The sequence below is a fragment of the Sparus aurata genome, chromosome 2 (assembly GCF_900880675.1).
Source record: "Sparus aurata chromosome 2, fSpaAur1.1, whole genome shotgun sequence".
NCBI lineage: Eukaryota > Metazoa > Chordata > Actinopteri > Spariformes > Sparidae > Sparus > Sparus aurata.
In genome coordinates this window covers 29,482,125-29,499,080 of record NC_044188.1, presented here as the reverse complement: position 1 = coordinate 29,499,080, position 16,956 = coordinate 29,482,125, and the positions used below count along the sequence as shown (strand labels likewise).

General features: G+C 39.8%; 1 protein-coding gene across 1 annotated transcript in view; it reads right to left on the bottom strand.

The window, feature by feature from the left end:
• LOC115573647 (solute carrier family 12 member 9) overlaps positions 1-16,956 on the bottom strand; it is a 70,937-nt gene that overhangs the window by 23,033 nt on the left and 30,948 nt on the right. Inside the window, exons 7-9 of the mRNA XM_030404531.1 lie at positions 16,457-16,614; positions 12,028-12,110; positions 2,979-3,103 (exon numbers count right to left, since the gene is read on the bottom strand). Coding sequence (XP_030260391.1) covers positions 2,979-3,103; positions 12,028-12,110; positions 16,457-16,614 — 366 coding nt within the window. The remainder of the gene's footprint in view (positions 1-2,978; positions 3,104-12,027; positions 12,111-16,456; positions 16,615-16,956) is intronic.

Below are 16,956 nucleotides of genomic sequence, written 5' to 3'. Positions count from 1 at the left end.
CATGGCTCAAGAACTCAATTTGGACTCATAAGACCAAAGCACAGATTTCCACTGGTCTAATGTCCATTCCTTGTCTTTCTTGGCCCAAACAAATCTCTTCAGCTTGTTACTTTTCCTTAGCAGTGTTTTTTTTAGCAGCTATTTAACCATAAAGGCCTGATTCGCGCAGTCTCCTCTGAACAGTTGATGTAGAGATGTGTCTGTTACTAGAACTCTATGCAGCATTCATCTGGGCTCTAATCTGAGGTGCTGTTAACTTGCAATTTCTGAGGCTGGTGACTCGGATGAACTTATCCTCAGCAGCAGAGGTGACTCTTGGTCTTCTCCTGGGGCGGTCCTCATGTGAGCCAGTTTCGTCGTAGCGCTTGATGGTTTTTGCAAATTGCACTTGGGGACAAATTCAAAGTTTTTGCAATTTTCCAGACTAACTGACCTTCAGTTCTTGAAGTAATGACGGACTGTCGTTTCTCTTTACTTAGCTGATCGGTTCTTGCCATAATATGAATTCTAACAGTTGTCAAATAGGGCTGTCAGCTGTGTACCAACCTGACTTCTGCACAACACAACTGATGTTCCCAACCCCATTCAGAAGGCAAGCAATTCCAAAATGAACCCTGACAAGACACACCTGTGAAGTGAAAACCAAAGGGTGGCTACATTGGGTCTACAATCTACAATGTAAATAGTCATGAAAATAAAGAAAAAACATTAAATGAGAAGGTGTTTCCAAACTTTTGACTGGTAGTGTATATAAATGCAAAATTATACATGATATAACCAAGATTCAGCAACTAAAAATCTTTTAATTTTCAAAGAACTTATAACATGGCTATATTTTGTGTTTGAGGTGTTAGGTACATCCAGTACTCTCTGTATCCACTTGAGATGAACACGGCAACTCTTATTTAGAAATAACAGGTGCAGGTGAATAATTGACACATTCATGTCACTTCAGTATTTCCTGAAGGCTCAAGGCCCTGTTCATCACAAAAATAGATGATCAGATCTCTGAATTGTAGTTTAAGGAGATAACAGGCTCAGAATTAAAGCCGAGTTAAAGCTGCTGTAGGCATTTATTTTTTTAGCTGTTTTTCTTCAAACGCTGTCCTTTGCATGGCCTGTAGTATGAACAGTCAGTGGGAGATGGAATTGGTAGCTTTCTCTGTTTCACCACGGCTGCTGTAGGAACTAGAAAAGGAGGATCCTCTGCCTGTTCCCAGAGCAGACAGGGCCGCCTCTTTATGGAGTTCTCTGTCCTGATTGGATAAAGTGGGCAGGGATATCAAAACATTTCTTTTCTCATTTACTGCCTGAGCATGAGGAGGAGAGACATGGGTTACTGACCAAACATTCAATAGCAATTACTGTTAACGCATACAGCAGCTTTTAATCTGTTGTTGGGTGAAATACTAACATTACGTGGCAGACAAATAGTAAATAAGCTTAAACTCTAAATTAAATATATGCTTTAAAGGCTCATTAAAGCTTAAACACAGGGCCAGATCTGGTTGCATCTCTCCCAAAGATATGATTCCAGAGCTCTTAACAGAAATATGTTTGCCATGCAGTTACATTGCCGTTAAGCATAAAAAAAAGGGCTGCTCTGATTTTTTGGGGGATACTGTTCATCATTCCGCTTCTCTAAAATGTGACAAGACAATTTGCACAAATATCATCTCTGCGCTCACATTTAAACAGAGGGAGGGAAAGCAAAGGAAGCCACTGGTGTCTAGGAGCATGCTCTCACAGGTGCAACCACCGAGACCGGGTGTATAAACGCTGTGCACGCAGAAAAAACATGCCTTTTCACACACATTACACAAGGTATTCAATCCCCAAATTTCTACAGTTTTAGTCCAAGTAACGATCATTCTAATCCCCGAACATCATCCAGCTTAATATGCAACGGCACAACAATTGAATGAATCTCATTCATTCTCAATTACTTCTCAACCTCCTTGTTTTCCAAATGTACAGTATGTTAACACTGTCAGTTGCTGTATCCTGATTTCAAGCAGACATGATCTGTCCTTGATGTTGGGAGCTAAGGATGTTCTCACATGTCTTACAAATCACTTCCAGCTATCACTGCAGAAGAATACATAATACCAAATGTGCCACTGGAGGCAACCTGTCATATCAATAAAGTGATGCATGGCGGTTCAACAGTTTCTCTACTCAATAAAAAAAAAAAAAAACAGTTATCATGTTCAAATGTACTTCCCAGGGAGTGGAGGAGTTTAATGGAGGAAGGAATGTATTTTAGAGAAACAATATAGGCTATTGGATGTGGAGATGGACTTTTTTTAAATTGAAGATAAAGATTTGAATGCCAACATATTTTCTCTATGACATCGACATCACATCGCTCATAAAATCTGAAATAACTCTTTAAAAAGTTGCAGAATGCAGCAAACGCCAAACTCTGGCCGCATTGATGTAATGATGTGATCATCCAGCGACATATATACCATCACCCTCCTCGGGTTTTGCTGCCGCTGTGTGGAAATGGCTTCAGGGAGCTTTTATAAATCAGTATCATTGCAGGTGTCTGAGGAACACAAACAACACACACCAATGCACATACACAAACACTGTAAATTTAAATCTTTAAGCATCTGCACTGTTGCTTGAGCCTCCACTTCAGGCTGCGCCCCCACAAAAACAAACACACACAGACTCACATTTTTATTGTTGGTCCCTCTCCAATATGGGGCTATAAGCAGTGGCCGGTTTTTATGTCTTTTAATTAGTACACTGTCACCATGGCAGCATCCAGCTGGCAAACAACCACCGCCTTATGCACACACACATAAACATTGGCAGAGGTAGAAAATAAAGAGGGAGAAGGAGTGTGTTTAGGGAGGAGAGTGTGCTACAGAAAGTCACATCGAAGGTTTTACCCATGGGCCTTCATTGTGTGTGTGTGTGTGTGTGTGTGTGTGTCACACACACACACACAAGTGACTCGTGTGTACCTGAAATTTGGTGCGGATGCCCATTCCAGAGCCAGGCAGGCCAAGTCCACGGCAGCATACACCAACAGGAAGAAAATGGTCACAATACTGGCGATGGTGTTGAGCTTCCCTGAGAACAGCACCAGCTAGACAAAAAGAACAACGCAGAGGAGGGAGAGAAAGAAATAGCGAAATGGAGACAGAGGATTAACATTCACAGCAACCAGTCATTCCAAAGTGGGACAGAGGAGTGCATTTTAATGCCTCCTCATGTGACCTTTTCCGACACCAACCTACTTTTCATTCCCCAAAACGAATCTCTAAAATATGAAGTCAGGCGCGTGATTTGCATGTTCATGTGCTTTCTGAGTGAAAATCAGATGATAAAACATTGATTTATAAGTAACGCAGTATCACCTTCCTTCATTTGGAAAATGGCAATACAAGCTCATGTATCAGTCTTAAAGGCCCCTCCAGTGTATAAGTGAAAGACCCCCTTAGATATGCTTGACGACACTCGTCTGTTATGGCTGATACTGAAATCTGTGTCCGAAATGGTTTTTCTATAACGTTTCGTGATAAAAAAAACTCTTTAAAAAAACAGTCTTTAAAAGACATCTATGATACCATAATAGCTATGATACCATAAACATGCTCATACACATGCAGAACTGAGATTTAAGAAAACGTTCCATTTTCAGCAGATACATGTGAAAAAACAGTTTTCTAGTGTCTTCTTTTCGGCTGACACTTCTTGGCCACGCTGAGTCAAAGCTAACTTGCAATTCCATTATCAGTTTAAGCTTGTAGATTTGTGCTAAGCCACGCCCAAGATGGATCTTCTCCCGAGTGGGACCAAAGCACGCCCTCCAAGCAGACTGTGGTGACGTACTGCAACCCCATCAAACCCATGATGACTTCCCTTCTCCCTGTCAAACAAGCCTGTGTTGATCCATGCAGGAAACCTGAGAGAGAGATATTTTTACAAAAAAGTATCTGTGTCCAGGTCTCAGTTCTTCTGGAGTTTCTTATTGAAGCTCTTTAGTTTCTCTCCTGCACCCTAATTGTGCTTACCGTTTTGTACTTTATTTTACTGTTTCATAATGTTTGCTTTAAGCTGTTTTCCGGAGTCTTGTTAGGCTACTGCTGATGAAAACCCAAGACTTCATGATACTGCTGCCTGATGACAAAAGCTTTTATGTAACAAAATAAAGGAGATTCATTTTATATTGCGAAGAATTTATAGGACATGAAACATGCTTATAACCGAATTAGCAAAGCGTTGTTGTTAGTGGTGAATCTTTGATAACACTGCAGTCTAATCACTGTAACTAAAACTCAATTAAAAATTCAATTTAGATCTTTAATTTTCTTCATATCTCTTCTTCTATAGTTTGTAGTGGTAGCCTAATATTCACATCCTGCAGCTACAACTTGAAAATGAAATGAGTAGCTGAAGACATAAAGTGTTACTCTTACTATATGGACCAATCCAAACATGGCTGCCCTTCATCAATTCAAGTCTACTGTTTGAGGTCTTAGCTGGCAACACATCAGAGAATCAGAATCCTCCACTGTATGGAAAAATAAACAAATGCATTCACAATGATTTGAAAAGAAGTTCTAATTAAAAATACAAATTCTACACACATGGGGCTTTAAGTAGTCTGTTATCAAGGTCGGAGCTTCCACACATTTTTCGAGTCAAGGATCCCAAGATAACTGAGCACTTGTCCAGTCTGGTCCCAAGGAACCTTTTTCCTGCCGTTAGATAGGACTATCTGTCTGCACTGTAGTTGGAAGGTGACAGCAAGGATAGAGTTTTAGCAACATCTGGGGAGCAAGACTTCAAATTAATTTGTTCTCCGTTTTCCAGGGGACCAGTTCAGGACCTCAGCTGGTCCCCAGGCTCCACTTTTGGAGCCGCTGCTTGAGGCTAATGTTTAGTTTGAATTAAGATACTATCAGCTGCATGCGCTCAGCTACGTCAGTCAGAGCAGCTTCTCAGCCTGATGCGTGTTGATTGTGGATGATTGTATGAGATTCTCCCGTCCTCTCTGACTGAGGGGTAGTGGGTGACTTCTAACAGAGGAAGGAAATGATGACCCCATTAGAAGTACGGCTCACTGTCATGTTCTCTGACATCACTATGTGTGAACAGGGCTGTGTGTGACCCACTCCTTTTGTTCTTGGCTTTGACATCTGTAGTATTCACAGTGAGAGTTTCTACTGCTTCGTCTGCATTACATTTTGCTATAATACCCACGATTATGGTAAGATCTATAATGTAAGAAGGAGCAGATATTTGTGTCAACAAAGCAGAATTTTGTGTTTTAAAGATGCATTATTTGAATGTTTTGCACATTTGGGGGTAATGCATTAGGCCTACACAACGCAGATGTACAGTCCTTATCACCTCATAAAGCTGCTTTGGATAACTTGTTAGCATAGACGTATTGGTTGGTGCAGCTATAAAGATCCATTCAAGCCAGAGTTTCTTCCTGTTGTTTGGTTAACATTCGTCTTTCGAACAGGAAAGAAATCGTCACCATTGCTACCATATGTGATCCTTTTTACTTTCAAAAAGCTTACCATGTTTACAGAAAGACATTTTTTGTATTTATTTAAAGATTGTTATGTGTGTGCAAACGTTGCCTGGTACGCACAGATGAAGTTACATTTCAGTGTAAGGTTTTGAGATATTTTACACGTCTCAAGATCCACAAATGCTTGCTGCGTTTAAGTACTGGTTCAAAGCTGGGATGTGTGCAAGACCCCTGTCATCCGCTGTTTGCCTGGACTGGCTGTATTCTCATTAGTAGAACCAGCAGTTGCTTATTCAAACTATATATAGTGCATTTATAGACTACTGTATAGAGTCTGTACTTGGCAAATATATCTTATACTAAGTGCAGGGTGGTGAGCCATTCTACCAATTTAGAAAAACATCTTTCCCACGAAAGCCCAAATATCTACCAATGCTTAAACACAGCATGCATTTGTGGATCTTGAGATCTTGAGATCAGGATAACCATGCACACACTTTTAACATGGAACACTTAATCTATAAATAAATACAGAAGAAAGTCACTTGTGTTTTTAAATATCTGTACACACAGTAAGCTTTTAAAAATGAAAATTATTACACCTGTTGGGTTGAAGTTAAAACCTCTGTGTAAAATATTTGTATTTATTCAGGTTGTGATGGGTGCATTTTTGTTTTACATGTGTTCAAACTGCTTCGTACTTGTGTGTGGAATGGAACACGCATTTGTGAGTACCCAAAAATTAGGAACAAATTGTTGGACATTTGTTAATGCAATTTTTCATTTGAAGATCATTTTCAGACTAATCTCTCTCCATAAATGACTTGCTTTCTAGCTGACAATGCTGGTGCCTCAACAGCTCCTTAAACCATCCTCTCAGCACCCCTGCACAAGCTCGGAGGATGATGTATGACTTCCAGATTTTATTTCAGTCACACATCATTGTTCATTTCAGACAACGGCATAATTTTTTTTCCTTTTTTTTTTTTTTTTTTTTTTTAAGTATTTTTTGGGCCTTTTATGTCTTTATTGATAGTACAGCTGAACATATGACAGGAAACAGGGAGAGAGAAGGGGAGTAACACGCAGCAAAGGGACCCAGGCTGGGAGTCAAAACCGGGTCCGCTGCAGAGCCTCGGCACATGGGACGCGCGCTCTACCAACTGAGCTAAACGGCACAACAATTTTTTGTAAGTTTGACTATAAAATTAAGTTAGTATTTGATCAACATGATCAGGAAATAACTAAAAATGTCATTAAAGGAGACCTATTATGCTTTTACCTTCAGTGTGTTATTCAGGTTCTTATGAATGTAAAAGGTCAAAATCTACACCAACAGAAGCTCCTTTCTCCTACAGAAAACACTGCTACTGAAGCACCCTCATCAGCAGTCTTGCCTGTTATTATGTGACTTCTAGGCAGGATATTAGGTGTCCATGTCACACATTTGTAAATGTCTAGCATCTAGTTTGGCACATCTGCTGTTATTGGTATTGGTGGCGCTGGCTCAGGCGTGTGTGAGCTAACCAATAAGAGGATACTGGGCTTTTTGGAAGCTTTTTGGAAGGGCCTTTCTGTGAATTTCTTAAAGAGACAGGAGCTCAAACGGCGCGATCAGACAGTTCCATAAGAACTATAGCTGAACTATTTATCCAGTGTCTAAATTGCAATCATTACTAACAATTGTGTTTTGAACTGAGCACTGGCATAAACACTTTGAAGTTATAACGATGGAAAACTGCTCTACTGCCACCTTCCATTCCACCTTCTTACTTTGATGGAGGAACACTAAGTGAGCATAGACATTAAACATTTTGGCAAAGACCATCATTAGTTCTTCTGCACTGAATGAATCCTTTTCTGTGGATGTTTCATCATCACGTGTGCTTTCTTAATGTGTATGCAAGCAACTGAGACTGATGGTGCAGAACAAAGAGACAACCACAGCACTGTACCTGGAACAGAGTAGTGTCTTTCCCTCCAATTACCATGCCTTGTGCGATTGGCCGTTGAGAGACTACGCTGGAGTTGGAGTACATTTTCTTGAGCTCAAGGGCATTTCATTAGAATTAACAGAGTAAAAGAATGTAGAAACTGTGTGATCACTAACTTTGTGACCATGAAGCAGAAGTAAACTGAAGGGGAGAGAGAGGATAGAAGGTAATGATGGGGAAATGAGATTAATGATGTCACATTATTGACAGGCAGTCAGAAACAGAGAGAGAATGATGAACTAAGGGAGCAATGAAGATGGAGAAGAGAGGAGAGAAAAAAATGAGATGGATAAAAGAGAGGGGATAGAAAGAAAGACAAGTGAAAAAGACAAGGCAAGTGAGCGAGCATCTCTGACCTCTGGCAGTCAAAGTCAGTGGGAGTCTCTCCAGCGCTCCCTTGGGTGCGGGCTCTACTAGAGCATTAATTAGCCATTAACTCACAGGCCTGCGTGGACAACTGCTGTCAAAGCACACAGTATGTGTGTGTGAAGTGTGTGATGTGCCTGACATGCGTGTGAGCGTGCAGCCACACACACTAAATCTCAATTTGAAAGACTGCTTTTACTGGAAAGCAGTGTGCATAAATTGCCATAAATTTGACTGAAATAAGCGGCCTTACAGACACTTTTATCAAATTGAATAGAATTGTGTGGAAGCAGCTGAGTGATGCGTTGGGCTATAACAACAACAACAACAACAACAACTGCCAACCCTTTTCCAGGAATGTCTCCAGGTTATAGGTAGCAATTGGACACTGCTTGCTTAAGTGTGTGTTTGGGTTCAGATGCAGGTACAACAGGGCTCATGAAGCAATTAGTTACAGGAAATAACTCCTTTCTTAAATTACTAAGTGAGTAGTAATCAACACAATTTTAAACAAAACTTTTGCAGTTAACTGATTTTGTGGCGATTATTGAAGGTGTAAATGACTGAATTTGTACAAAAACTTTTTTGATTTGTTAATCTAGGACCAATTCCCATTCCCGCAGCACCTCTGTTCACCAGCTGAGCTTTAGCTCCTTTGCCTCCGCCCTCTAAAAAAGCCCACTCTGCTCTGAATGGTCAGCTCTCACAGGCCTGAGCGGGCACCGCAGGCTGTAGTTCTGCATCAGTCTATCCTTTTCTCCTTCTTTTTGAAGGCTTACCTGGAAATTATCACCTTAAGACATAGGCTCTCTCTAACAAAATGCTTTTTCTTAAGAAAATATTAGATTGAGGGCTTTATAGATCCATTGGTTTTTAGAATGTTTTGCATGGTGTTCATTTTTACTGTGAGCTATGGATATAAGACTAATGAAAGGTGACTGCATATGTGAAACTTAAATGTTTTCATGTGCAATGCCCTTTTTTTTGCATCAAATTCTCTTTAACAAGACTTACCTTCACCTCACCTATCCAAACTTCTTGCAACTTTTTCTTTTTCCTCTTCTCTCCCTTTCTCTTGTAGCCCGCTTATTTTCCCTTTACTTAAAAGTCCAATAATAGAAAGCTTTGGCTTGTGCCATCCCCCTCCCCAACCTCCTTCCCTTTCAATCCTGCGGTGTGTGAGTGTTCCAGGCGAGATTACAATCAGACTTTTGTCATCAGTGAATCATTCAAATGGGGGAGGAAGAGGCATAGAGAAAGAGGACGAGAGAGTCAATGATCTCTGATGGCGACGGCAGCGCAGCTAACGATTTCCATCTAATTGCTCCTCCTCTACTCATGGAGAGAGGCAAGGGATGAAGAGAGGAGGACGAGAGGGACAGAGAGTGAGAGACAGAGAGAGGGAGCACAAATAATGACAAGCCATTCAGCCTTTAACACTCACCTCTGATAATGATGGGATAGTCAGGCCTATTTGCTCTTAAGATCCTCCTCCTCTTTGTCTTTCTATCCTCACCCTCCATCCCTTCTGCCAATATTTTCTTCTCAGTCTAAATTGACTTCTTTCCCCCACGTAGAAGACACAATAGAAGAGAAAAAACATTTCAGCTGTTCTTATACCACTGTATTCCTGGCCTCTGTCTCATCGGTCCCCGTCTGTTCTTGAAACAATTTTTGCAGTCCTCCCATAGTTTCTCAGACGACACTAACTTTGGCGGAACCTCTCCTTCTCGTGTTCAAAATGTTTAAACTCATTGTGAATGTTTAAAGGAAGACCTGCATTTATGAGTTGGATGTACTTTGACCTACCCAGTAGGGTACTGCATCAACCATATACATTTATTTGAATATATAAATCAATACAAGCTGCCGTTTGCATTTTTGTATCATTGTGTCAATAATGGAAATTGTTGAAGTGGCCCTCCTACGAGACAACAAAATCAGCAGTGACTGGTAATATCTGCAAAAAATATGTCGTTTGTGAACAACTACTAACTAAAATTAGCAGGACTAAATCGTCTTTACTTGGGCCCAAATGCAGTTACTTGGCTTTCAAATGGAACTTTGAGAGAAGAAAACACATTACTTCAATGTCAGCATCCCTTCACTGATGTCCCGCTGCATCCACAGTTCATTTTGAAATAGTTTTAATTACTCATGAGGCATTAAATGTATAGCTTAAAGCTATATTTCTGACATACTAATCGTGCGAGGGAGCTCACTGAAGTTGGCGGCAAAAGCTCTTCACACAGTTCCCAAGTTGGTAGCACTTTTTTAATAACTATCATTACTAAATGGTAACCTTATATAGTTAAATAAACTTGAGTTAATAGCTATTTCACTGTTAACAAACAATGAAATGCTTTGATGTTTGTAATACTTTGTAAATCGGTTAATAAATACTGTATAGTTCAATTATAAACATTATCTGGATGGCCATTGTTGTTCTATGGCTATTTCTATTGTTCTATTGTTAAAAAGTTGCAACTGATGTTTATGAACCTTTAAGATTGAATGATAAATAATAAAATACTACAAATATACCATTTATTAATTAGAAAGTGCTGTGCCTAAGTCTAAGGGTCGACATACATATGCTGTTATGGCACTTACACTGTGGAATGAAAAATGGTTCATAAATGGCATTGCTACTTCTTGTTTAAGAAAGTATATTATTACTGCCCCTCTTGTCCTTTGTGAAGGCACTTTGTAACTATTTTAAGAAAAGTGTATTGATCTGATTTTCCAATTACAATTAGAATAGTGCTTAGGAGAAAAAATTATTTGGCAGGAACACTGACTACAGACCTGCAGCTGGACAAATATAGGCACTGCACAGCCAAGACACAGCCGAGACAATGGTGAGAATTTTGTAACAAAATATGAAACAAATCGAAATGTAATTAAAATATTAATATGGACATTATTCAAATCATAAAAGCTGCACTTTTTTTGAGAAAGGGTACATGTGATGAACAGCATTCTAGAAACAGCACTGTTGTGCTGCAGAGATGCACTGTTCTAAAAGTCTTGTTCTCCTGATGTAAGAAAACTTGCTTGTTTGGTACTGACCCCCAACAAACGTCGGATCATTATGATTGTCATTATTATTTTTTTTTTTCAATGAACATAAAAAGTGTGATGCAAAAATAATCACCCTCATTAATCATGAATCATGTGGCAACATCCGTAGGAATTATTGCAATGTGATATAGTTTGCACAACATGATGCCCTACATTAGAGTTATACATGCAGTTTTAGATGCAGACAATGGAAAATAGCATTTCTCCCCTTTGTAAGATCTGTTTGGTGGAAAACAATTCAATTACTTCTCTGAGAAACTCATTGAAAACTATTAAACCCAACAAACTTCAATGGTTCAGCAGCACTTTTTTGGAAAGTATTTGTCAACAAAAATTAATGAGTTCAAGCATTATTCATTTGATACAAATGTACAAATTAACGACACATAGAACATGTTTGCGAGGAGGCAGACTGAGCAGTCACAGGAACATCAAACTGATCCAGTTTTTTCCCCCGAATGAATCACAAGTGAAGGAAGAATCCTTTCAATTAAACAGGAGGACTTTCTGACCTTTCTGCCAGAGGAAAGTTTCTATGACAAGACTACACAATCCAGACAAGAGCAGCTCAGGCTGATTTTATCCAACCACCATGCCAACCTATTACACAGAAATAATAGTAGCTTGTTTGAAGCTTCTCTTCCTTCCCTTTGTACTGAGCTTCATTGCTCCCGTAGCTCAGCAGGTTTTTCTCCTTGATTTATTGATTTCACTGAAATATTTAATACAAAGTCCACAGCTGGTGCAGTATCAGAATTCTTGACCCCTTGAAGCTCTCTAATTTTAGGCCAACAAACACTTGAATTCAGTCAAACAGATGGGGGGAATGTTGGAATTTGGACAAAATGTAGACCTGATAAAGTAAAGGAGTGTAATTGTTGTGTCCGAAGAAGAGATGTGATTTCTACACCCAGTTTCTCCTTAGACAACACTTCACACGTCACATTTTATTTTACAACAAATTGGATCAAAATAAAATAAAATCTGTCAGTGCTTTTGAGATTTGATGCCTTGAGTGCAAGCAGCTTTGTTGTAATTTTCCTTCGTATCAACTTTCTTTGATGACCATTCTCCACTAACCTGCACAAGGAACCAGGAGATGATCACCGACACCCAGGGGTTACCGCTGTGGGACGTCTTCTTAGCCGGAGATAACACCTTACCTACCGGGATGAACAGAGGTCTTGATGAATACAACAAACTCTTCAGGTTTGGGGTTGAAAATTACAGTTGTCATTCTTTAGTAGCGGCTTTCATATATAAATATCAATATCGACCTTGAAAAACCCAAATCAGTGAAACCCTTGATGCATACATGGACAAAGAAGCTTTAATCACGAAAAAATTAATGTCATGAATCACCATCCTTGTGTTTGATGAAAAGATGAAAAAAGATAGAGACTGTTCAATTGTCAATACCTGTAAGACTTCACACTAGCACAGTTCTACTTTAGCCCTTCTATTGAAACCTCCCTCACTGCTGTTCCTGATGATTTCTGACACTGCTTTCCACAAGTCACCATGAAATATTAAAAACATTCACATTTCATGCAACGTTTGCTGCTAGTAGACAATTTCTCAGTGATTCACACAAAATAGAATATAAAATAGGAAACAGAATATTGAAAGACCACAGAGCAGTGGCGGGCTGCACGGAAGAGTTTTTGTAAGGACTTTAGCTTGGCCCTGCAGAATTTATAACAATTAATGGTTTGTGCTCCTTCTTCTCTTATAATTCATGCGGTATTTTATGGCAACAGACACAAACCAAATTATTGAACATCAGTCTTCAGATGGGCAATAATAATGTTATGGTTTGCAGATCAGATCATATCTGGACCGGGGACAGCAGTTTCTGATGTTACTGACATTTTAAATGAAATACATGTAATTATAAAAGAGAGAGTGAGAGAGGGAAGGACAGTGAGTGGGTGGGCGAGACAAATTAAGATGACATGTAACTTTATTTAATACCTTATATGGTTTGCTGGGCGACAACTCATTTACATACAGCCTCTCATGTCTTTGATCATCATGAGATGAAATGTCATGTATGAAAAACCATTTGTGAGATGACATGATATTGTGTGAGAATGGTGTGGCAGCCCTGAACAGTTACACATTTAAGGCAGACCCAATAAACATCGAGCACAAAAAGAAGTGAAAAAAGAAGGGTTACTCAATAGGGGGTTAGGCCAGGGGTGGCGGGGGAGGGGCAGTGACTGTTGGTGCAGCAGGAGTCTGAGTTTAAGTCTAAATGTCACAGCTGATAAAGGACTAGAATTAAATCAGTGAGACTTTAAAGTCAAATCAATGCCACTGAGAGGGGTAGATTGAGTGATGGAGAGGATGGAGAAAGGCAGGACAGAGGTGAAGGAGTTGGAGATTAGCAAGTTATTGAGAAAAAAGAGATGGAAGAAGTCTACGTGAGTGTGAGTGTGTGTGTGTGTGTGTGTGTGTGTGTGTGTGTGTTGGAAAATTGACCCATCCATCACTCCGTTTGCATAGGACGGTGGCAAGGTTAAGCTGTGAGCAGCATGCATGAAATGACAACAACAAGAACAACACATACACACACATTCTTGCACATACAGTGTGGTCATCCTGACCATTTTATCCCCCCTACAAGACCATTACACGTTCATGGTTCCACAGTCATTGAGTCTTAATGAAACAGATTAATCTAAGTTAACCCTTTGGCTGTCGTTGAACAGATGGAATCATCTGCTTCTGCTCCAGCTAAACACGGAGGAACTCGCACTTATACAGTCATTTACCTCCCCTGCCACACACGCACACACAGCCACACACACAGGCACACACACAGGCCAAATATATTTGCAGCTGATCGAACAAATGAGCACGGGATTGGATAAGGAAGTTGCTCAGTCATTAATAATGACAAGGCAGCAGGCAGTATTGATGCACATAGAGGGACGAAAATCATCTGAATGCTGCCTTCAACTAATATGGGAAAAAATTCATGAATAACTTAATAGCTAACATGACAACTCAAATAGCCCAATCTTAATCCTGGGGCAAGGGGCGCACGGAGCAGCGCAAGTCTCATTTTTTCTGACCAATGCAGCTGTTTCTGTGCTCAGGCCCCACACTGTACAAGTAGTAACGGTACTTGCACTCACCTGTGGTAAAATGAGGCTTGGTCAGATGCACTAATGGCCATCTTGAGGTAGAGGAAAGTGATTTCCATTGTCATCATACCAGTTTTTTGTTGTCTACAGTGAGCAGAATTTTATTCTTTTATTTTATTATCTATTTTTCATTTTCAATATTCAAATAGTTGATGCACCTACATAGACAGCTTCAAAATATCAGCACACTCCACTTTAACTATTAGAGATGCTGCTGTCAGTCATCTTAAAGGTTTCCATAAGCAATAAGTCATTATTGCAGCAAATTTAAGCAGCAAAATCTGTAGTTATAGAATTTACAGGACAGCGGAAACAGAGTTAAACCTAAAGCTTCTGCAATAATAGATTTTTTAGATAGCTCTGATGGAGCTCAGGTTTAATCAGGAGGACCGCTGCTTTCCTAGGAACCATTCCGCCATGTTGACCTGAACTGTGTGTGTGAGACCCTTTGATGTGTAAAGAACACAGAGCATAATCAATGTAAGATCCTGACTGATTCTGTTGAAGAGTCAGAAGGTCTAAACAGTCAATTAAGTTAAGCTACACAAGGCACATGCCAGCTTTCCTAATCAAGAGATGCACCTATCCTCTCCGCTGCTTTGGCATAGCTGCAGGTAATGTAATTACTATGTTCCTCATTCAAGACGTATGTCCCCCGTCCGCATCCCATCCACTATTAATAGGATTTTTATGACCCAGCTCGCCCGATCACCGCATCACAATTACACACAGAGGGATGTGCAGCAGCACTCCTCCTCCTCCAATAAATATCAGTGCATTTTGAATTGTTGATGGGACAGGCAATAGAGAAATAGCAAGGTCCAGCAGCCAAGTACCACTTACCTGACCCTCAGCGAAGATGAGTACAGCTGTTTAAAAGAGCTCTACATAATGGCTCTTAAAGGCAATGGGAGATGACACTTGCTTAAGTTATGCCCAAAAACACATAATATAAATGAATAATTAAAAGTCGAAATATAACCTTTTTGCACCTTGCATCTTACTTCGCACCCAGATTATCTGCCATTTAACTAGCAAAAGGGAGTTGGACACACCTTACATGTACTTTTGCCATGGACTGTAGACCATGGCCATAGATCGATTAAATAGGGCCAGTATTGTTTTAGAGTTATGTTCCTTGTCACTTGATTAGATTCTTAAAATAAAGCTTACAGTCCATATATCTTTAAAGTTGCAGCATTCTTGAGATTAAATCATGTTTTAAAGGCCAAAGTACTTCTGCTTGTTTGGAAGGGGTTAACGTGAAGATGGAGAAAACAGCCTTCAAGTCTTTAAAAAGGTCTTATGCAAGTGACATTTCACATACTATACATATCATGTGTTTTAAGACACATCTGTGACATGAAATACAAATACAAATAAATCACTCAACTCCTGCAAGAAAAGTGCATTAGGGAAAATTCAACATGCTTTTTTTGCTTTGGAAGCCAGAGGTATTACATGATAAGTCTACCTTAAACTCACTACACTGGGAAATGTCTTTAATCTGAGAAAGGTTTAAGCTCAAGGTCTGAATGTTTGCTTAGTGCATTTACTGAAGCTGGAATTGGCAGAACTCCAACACATCTTACATTCAAAGTTTTGAAGTACTTTCATTTACTAAGCCACTGGCTGAAAACAAACATAAGTACAGAGTACTGGAGAATTAAAGGTTTGTGACGGAAGTATTAATTAAGCTTGTTGGCTGATGGAGAGGTATCAATTTTTTGGCCCAAACTGAGATGTTGAATCTCAATCTGAAAAAAAAATAAAACATCTCTTTTGAAATGTGTAATATCTAGATGGGTTACATAGAGTTGTGGGTTGTTTTCACATTAGTACGATTGTTTTGTACTGCAAGTATGATTGTCCCCGTTCTCCTCTCCCCCGCAATCAGTATTGACATTAATAATGTTGTTCCATACCCATGGAAAAGTGTACAGTCTTATACAGAAGGTCCATGAATATACACACAAAAGAAGAGGAAGCTAATGATTTCATCAACAACCCACGTTATAGGACTCCACTTCCTTGTTGTGGTATAGTTGCTTTGACACCTGATATGAACAGTACAGATGAACCATTCTCAATCCCACCCTTTCAACAGTACGTTTGTGTTCACACTAATTAACTGTACTATGCGTTCAAGTGATCCAGACCAGGGTCCCTGAGGACATTTTGTTACATTTCAATTCAATGGTTTTTGGTGTCCAAGGAAAGGCTTTTCGATGAAACATTACTTTCAATTATGTACTAAACATTAAACATAGGCCAAGTGCCTTTCTCCCTCAACAAGAACTCTAGTAGCAGTTTGAAGAGACAGTTTGTCCCGAGCAGGAAGTGGGTGTTACACCTACCAAACAAGTCGTCCCTGGCCAGGGCGTAGAGGATGCGTGAGGCTCCGATGAGGTTGCTCATGGCAGCAGACAGAGTGGAGGAGTACACCCCGACAGTGACAAAGGGATGCCAGATGTTGATGTCTCTTAGGAAACTATAATCCCTCTGAAGCAGGACTCTGAAGGTTTGGAGAACACAATTCAACAAATTACTTAAAGAAACATGCATGGAAAATTGGTATTGGCTTTCACTATGGACAAACCACCCGTCAGCAGAGTCAAAGCTTAGGGTTATATACTTGATTGATCTTTTTTTCCATTTCTGATCCTGTTATTTATGATATAACCTCTTAATTTTACACTCAAAGTGCACCAGATTGATGCATTTAACTTTAAAATGTGCACAATTTGGTCCCTAGGAATCATGCCCCCGGAGCCCCCGAGATGGTCGGTGGTCCACACACCATAGTCTCACAAAATCCTGAAGGACACACTACAGATACACCTGCAGCAGAAGGTAT